Source organism: Austrofundulus limnaeus, unplaced genomic scaffold (assembly GCF_001266775.1).
Source record: "Austrofundulus limnaeus strain Quisiro unplaced genomic scaffold, Austrofundulus_limnaeus-1.0 Scaffold1918, whole genome shotgun sequence".
Classification (NCBI taxonomy): Eukaryota; Metazoa; Chordata; class Actinopteri; order Cyprinodontiformes; family Rivulidae; genus Austrofundulus; species Austrofundulus limnaeus.
This window is the reverse complement of record NW_013954320.1, coordinates 22,069-28,780: the sequence shown is the minus strand read 5'-3', so window position 1 is coordinate 28,780 and position 6,712 is coordinate 22,069. Positions and strand designations below refer to the sequence as shown.

The 6,712-nt window shown below is 47.6% G+C and overlaps 1 protein-coding gene across 1 annotated transcript; it reads right to left on the bottom strand.

The window, feature by feature from the left end:
• Nucleotides 1-706: 706 nt before the first annotated feature.
• On the bottom strand, nt 707-6,498 carry si:dkeyp-121d2.7 (zinc finger protein 263). Its single transcript, XM_014033973.1, has 5 exons — nt 6,294-6,498; nt 5,631-5,958; nt 4,389-4,705; nt 2,458-2,569; nt 707-2,353 (listed from the first exon to the last, which is right to left on the bottom strand). Exons 2-5 carry the CDS (start codon nt 5,923-5,925, stop codon nt 1,305-1,307), a joined length of 1,773 nt encoding a protein of 590 aa, XP_013889427.1. The 5' UTR covers nt 5,926-5,958; nt 6,294-6,498; the 3' UTR covers nt 707-1,304.
• Between the last annotated feature and the right edge of the window lie 214 nt (nt 6,499-6,712).

The following is a 6,712-nucleotide window of genomic DNA, read 5'->3' as shown; positions in this document are numbered from 1 at the left end:
GTTGGTAATTTTATGAAACAAAGTATTACTTCTTGTGAGAACCGTTTCAGCTGTTTAGCTGTAATGTAGAATAACTAGTTTGTTGATATGGTGAAGCTCACATTCGTTTAGTATTTTTATGCTGTGCTTGAAAATTTTACACTTTTTTTAAATAAGAATTTTTAACACCAGAATCTTTCCTAAAACAAGTATTTTAGTTTTCTACCTGCATCCTCCTGAATCATCCATCCCATCTTCTTCACCTGCRTTTCTGCTCTGCAGAGCTGTTTTTTCCCTTCCACAAATACCTGGATAAAAGTAGCTTCAAAGTTCTGTTCTCAAACCTGATTGCTTCTATTGTGCTTTAAGGGTTGAGTCCATCAGTGAGTCAAAGAAATCCTGAACATATCAAGTTATACTTAACTTTTCACAGATTAGGGACTACAAGGGGACTCGTAACATCTTCTGAAAAAACAAAATCAGTTTCTAACTTGAACCAGAGAACAGCAGCAGACTGCATGACTCCCATCCTGACAAAAAAAAAAATGTTAACAATAAAAAAAAACTGCTGAGGGGATTACAAACATCACAAGAGCGACACCTAGTGAGCCTGATCTGCAGTAGCTGGTTATCATAAGACTGCACTGAACATTCAACACTAAAGGTTAACTTCTGCAAAAGTCACACAACAAAAATCACTTCAACAGTGGAAGAACGACGAGTCTTGTTGGTTCACTTGAATTTATTCATGTAAAAACAGAAGAAAGTGTTAGTTCTTGAATAAGCACTAAAATGTCCAGAAACGTTTGCGTGCTGCCAAAGCTGAAACCCAGTTCCTAAAAGCAGCTGATTCAGCATTCACACAACCACGTCTGAAAATGCATCTTTATGATAAGTTTAATACAAAACTCTTCAAAATAAATGTGACTACGTACTAAATCACAGAAAACACAAAAACATGGATCATTCAGGATGAACTCAAGTGTTTATTTTTGTTACACTGACCAAAACACAGACAAAATAAAAACGTATAATAAATCCATTAACTGTTCTGTCAGAGAAAAGGTTGAATACCAGATAATATTTCTAAAATGATAAAAAGTCACAATGTAGTCTTCATCCATAAATAAGTTCAGGCTTTTACACGTCTTCACAAAGAAATAACCGAGYATTTTAACTCTCTTCCTATAAAGTTAGATTTACAGTTGAATTCTTCCTGCAAAAAATCAACGTGTTTCATCACCTAAAAGACGCTCGCTGAGAATAAAGAGTTTACGAGCCACATTCATCAGGTAAATCCTGCATCGAGACGTAGTTCTGGAGTTCTAGCATGGATTGTCGAAGCACTGGTGGTTCTTCAGCAGCTCCACGTCACAGAAGCCCCGCCCACAGTTGGAGCACTGCAGCGTGGCCTTGTCGACGCTGTGGATGAGCTGGTGTCTCTTCAGGTACTCCACGCGGCTGAAGCGCTTGCCGCAGGCGTCGCACCCGTACGGGCGCTCCCCCGTGTGGATCCGCTGGTGACGCTCCAGGTTGCCGAGGCGGCTGAAGCAGCGTCCGCACTGCGGGCAGCGGTGCGGCCTCTCGCCCGTGTGCACCAGGTGGTGGCGCTCCAGCGAGCGTGAGTGCGTGAAGCGCTTCCCGCAGATCTCGCAGCAGTGGGGTCTCTCGGCGGCGCAGGCGCACTCGTGGTTCTTCAGGGCCCAGGGGTGGCTGAAGGTGTTCCCGCAGTGGGCGCAGGGGAACAGGCTGTCCTCCGACTCGCCGCCCTGCATGTGGGCGCCGCCCAGCGGGCAGGGGTGRTCGTCCAGCTCGGCGTCTGAGGTGAAGCCTCCTCCGCACTGAGGGCAGAAGTGGAGCAGGTCGGCCCCCCCCTCCTCTTCTCCCCCGCTCTCACAGACGCTCCCAGGAGCCGACAGGCGGGGCAGGTGCTCGGACTCTGCCTGCTCCACGGCGCCATCTCCTGGCTTCACTGCAGCTGACTCCTCCTCCCTCAGCTTCTTGGACCAGCCCATCCTCAGCTCCACCACTCCAGCTCCTCCAGGCCTCGCAGCATCCTTCACCCTGCCCTGGCCCATCTCCTCCTCCCTCTGCAGAGTCGGGGGCTGGGGGTCCAGCTCCTCTTCCTGCTCCAWTCCATCCAGACCAATGTACTTTGGAGCCAGGCCGACCTCGCTCCCTCGTCCCACCTCTGACTCACGCTGCGTAGCCGTCCTGGGTCCCTCCTCACAGTCTCGCTCAGGTTTTAGAGCCGATTCCAGACCCCGCAGCTCATCCACTGCCATGGCCTCYTCTGGTGTTTCTGCATGACCCATAACCCAGTCCTTCTCACCTCTCTGACTGGGGTGAAGGGCCGGGGGACAACCTGACAAGTCTGGAAATGGAGAAGGAGAGTTTGTGTGAGCAATCACTACTTGTGTCCGAACTTTTTTTTCCTCCCCCTAACCCTCCTTCAGTCAGGAGTCCTGACATTATTACCGTCACTCTGGGATTTGGAACCAACGTGGAAGTTCTGGATGGGTGGATTCATCTTCAGAGCCTCCTTAATTAGCCGCAGAGAAGCTGGCTGATAGCCCTCAGCTTGAGAAAACTGCACACAAAAACAGAGCAAACAACTGAGTCCAAGATGATATCAGAAAACAAAAACAAGTTTCCTCRCATCAAACAACTCAAACATAAAAATCTGATCCAGTTTTAGTGAAGTAATTTACATCATGTAACTTTGAATCTGTTACTCTGTAGACCTCACATTTTGCAACGAGGCCAGAATAAAAAAATGCCCTGTTAAGCTGTGACACAAAGGTTACACAATCTAGCTTGAGTCACTTCAACGTTTTTGAGTCTTGAGCTCATTTTAGACGGCAAAAATTGCTTCTAGTTGCTTCATTTTTGGTTCCCTCATTGCAAATTGAGCTTCACAACCCCCCACCCCACAGAAAAAGCAAACAAACAAACAACTAAACTGATTATTGTCTACTGAATTAGTACTGACAGCTCACGTCTTTCACAAAACRCAATTTTAGAAGAAATCAGAATGTTCCTTTAACATCTTCACTCAGTGGTTCTCAGTAACATCGGTTTTAACTCAAKGTCTTGTGCACCACTTCAAGCATTTGGCAAGTGTCTAAAAGGAGTTCTACCAAACKTTATGACTGCTTTTATTTCCCTAATTTCACTTTTTAAACCAACTCTGAGGGATTTTAAATGGRAGTACAAGTACCTCCCTGTGTTACATGTACAGCAGCATAGATGCATGTGTGTGTGTGTGGAGTGGTATTCCCTACGTTGTGCGACAGGTTTTTTTTGGATTATACACCTACTTGTGGGGACCTAATGTTACTTATGGGACCTGACTGGTACTTATATGAACCTGAGTCTGAACTGGCGTTGGTGGGTCGTGGGTTAAGTTTAGGACTAAGTTGTGAATTGAGTTTAGGTTAGTTTTAGGGTCACTGTGAGGTTACATTTAGGGTTAGGGTTAGTGGAAGTCAATGCCAGGTCCCCGTAAAGATAGTCAAATGGTCTGTGTGTGTGTTTTTTTATTTTTATTTTTTTAAATTTATTTTTTTAGGGGGGTGGGGGTGCGCACTGTTGAATCGCAGAAAAACATGTCAGAGGCTCGACTACCAGCTGCAGCCGTTCTGTATGGAGTTTGTATGTTGAAGATGAATTTAATTTTGTTTTTTTATTGTATTTTGTATGATTTGAGAATGTCTAAGTTCCAGTGCAAAAACCCTGATTTATTTTGGTGGTTGGGAGGCGATATTTTGAGTTTGGTCAAATGTAAAGAGAGGACACAGGTGGTTAGAGAAACAGCATTGTGTCCTGTGTTGACATTAATATGTTGTACTGATTAATGTTTTGCTAATATTGATAGTGTCYTATAAGCTTGCATGGGCTGGGCATGACACTTCTACCTGGGTTCTTCTCACAGTCTAAAAACATACATGTTTCTTTAAATGGTCAGTGAGTGAGTGTTTGTGCAAAAACACTTCTGTCTTATTTGTCTCTATATGGCCCTGGGAGGGTCCTGGATCTGTCCAGGATGACCCGCTTTTCAGACACCAGTTTTAAGTAAAAGAGTTATGAAAATTAACTGAGATTCAAATGTGCAAACTTATGTGGTTTAATGTGCCGCGTCTTTTCACGTCCCCTAGAGGTATTTRCACCAAAATGCTTGCGATCTGTTCTGAACTCAACAAGTTCCTATTGGCTTAAATCAACATCCTTCCCTCCATCCTCGACTCCTCTGCAGTGATTTAACGGCTGAAAAATTAAACTCTCGCCGTCTTTCTGTAAAACCTCRCCGTTTCTGTCAACAGCTTTTCCCGTGAAGCTGATAAGCAGCGCAGAGATGCTGTGCCACTTTCTCCTCCTACACCTCCTCGGAGAAAACCTGTCTCCCTCACCTCCTCTTTGATGTTGGCCGTCTCCTCCCCCTCACCGCTGAGGCTGCCCTCCCCGTCCTCGTCATCTACCATCCCTCCCTCCTCCTCCTCCTCCTCCTCCTCCTCCTCGTCTTCTTCTTCTTCTTCTTCTTCCCGGGGGAACTGGATGATGTAGGCCTCTTTCCCCCCTCTTCCTCCTGCTCCCAAGCCCAGAGCTCCTCCGCTGCCACCGCCTCCTCCTCCTCCCCCACCACCACCGACGCCTTCTCCTTCTTCCCACACACCTCCGGGCCAGCCTTTGCCATGGGCTGCCGCTGGGCTCTTTTTCGACTTGCCTCCTGAAGAGAAGGGAYGGCGGTGAAGGATGGTGGGAGGGAGGAGGAGAGACAGAGGGCACGGGGAGACAGCAGATGAAATATGAGGGGGAGAGAGATGAGTGGGAGGAGATGATTGCGAGGCAAGGAGTGAAGGATGAAGGAGAGAAGAGGGTGGGGAGGTGGGAGATGAGGAGATTGGAGAGGATTAGAGGGGTGAAGGAGAGAAGAAATCAAGCAGAGGAGGGAGCACCGCGAACGAGTGAGGAGAGGGGGCGTAGAAGGACACAAGAGGAGAGAGGGAAGGAGAAACATGTGACCGATATGAGAGAGGAGACGAGGACGTGAAGTTGATGAGGAAGAGGGAGGACATGTTGAAGGAGAGCAAACGAGGGCAGGATGAAGAATTGGGGAAAAAGCGGGGAGAAGTTGAATTAAAGAGTGTGCAATTATGGAGAGAGAGAGAGAGAGAGAAGCAGGAGACGAAAGGAGGCGGGGGAGTGTGTGTGTGTGCAACGTGATGAAGGAGAGAACAGAACAGGAAGAGGAGGTGGGGGCAGGGAGAAGAGGAAAGGAGGAGAGAGCGTGAAGGAGAAGCGAGAGAGAGAGGAGCAGGAAGGGGAGGAGGGAGTTGATAAGTGACAGAAGGAGGTGGGGGAGGGAGAGGAGTTAGGCAGGAAGGGAGCACAAGCARAGAAGAGTGGGAGGGACAGAATGCAGTGGAAAGAGAAGGAGAGGGGGAGGTGAAGGACAGAGGGAGAGATCATGAGGAGGAGGCGGAGGAGGAAGGGAGAGATCAGCTCTTGCCAGATGGTTTCCAACAAAACAAGTGTGTCAGTGACTGCACACAGAAAACCTTTTCTCTTCAGAACAGCACACAGACATGAGTGGATAAGGCGGTATTTAAGTTACACCTTAAACTCCACCTGATAAAAAAAAAAACACTCACGAGCCAAGTCAACTTTTCTCCTCTGCCGGCCCGCAGCTCCCTCCTCCAGCCCGGCGCTGCGGCGGTTGGCCGCCCAGCCCAGCCCGTACTTGCGCTCGGTCCTCAGCTTGCCCTCCGTGAGCTTCAGGCGCAGTTTGAGCGCCTCGTTCTCCTTCCTGTTGAGGGACAGCTCCACCAGGTAGTCGCTGACGGTCTCCTGGAAGAGTTTGGTGATCTCGCAGACCGAAGCGCGGATCAGACTGTCCATGACCGCCGTCAGATGCGTCTCAAAAGCGCTCACCGACTCCTCCATCATCCTCCCGCCTTGCAGGCTCGGACAGCTGCGGATCTGATGGACACTGGATGATAATTAACCGTGCACGGGCAGAATTTATATAACATTTTAACCCAGCTCTAATACCGGGCTTGATATGCAATGTACAAAAATATAAATTAATATCCGTTATTAGTGTGTTAGCTTGCTACTATTTTGTAAAGAATTTGTAGCATTAATTGCAATACAACACTTTCTTAATCACAATCACGGCCATAATGCAGTTTAACACACACACAATTCTTCGTCAGCTTGTTGGTAAACTTGTAGCGCTGATCGACATGTAAAAATCGTTCTCCGTAACGCTGAAAAGWGCTAGCCGCCTTGCTAATTTAGCTCCGTATACGCACCTTTTTCACAGATTCTTTCCAGAGGAGTAACTTTCTCGGTGCAGACCGAAGACACACGASTTGATTTAACTGATTTCGGAGGAGCTTTACGTCATGTAAGCGCTGGGAAAGAGGCGACAAAAGGAAAGCGTCGAGCAACTTCAGCCCTTTCTCTCCCTGCCTCCTGCTGCCGATGTTTTCCTCCCTCGACTCCTTTCCTTCGCTGCTGCTGCTGGGAGTGAACTGCGCATGCTCCGTACCGTAATACCCTAATAGGACGCGCATCCGCACGCTGAAAAAAAAGGGGCCTCTATTTCAACGCTTCAACAAATGATGTAACTTCTTACCATACTGTAACGTGACTGTACCGTTATAAAACYTAATACAATAAATCAGTGGTTCCCAAACTTTTTAATCTTCTGACCCACAAAATATTCATG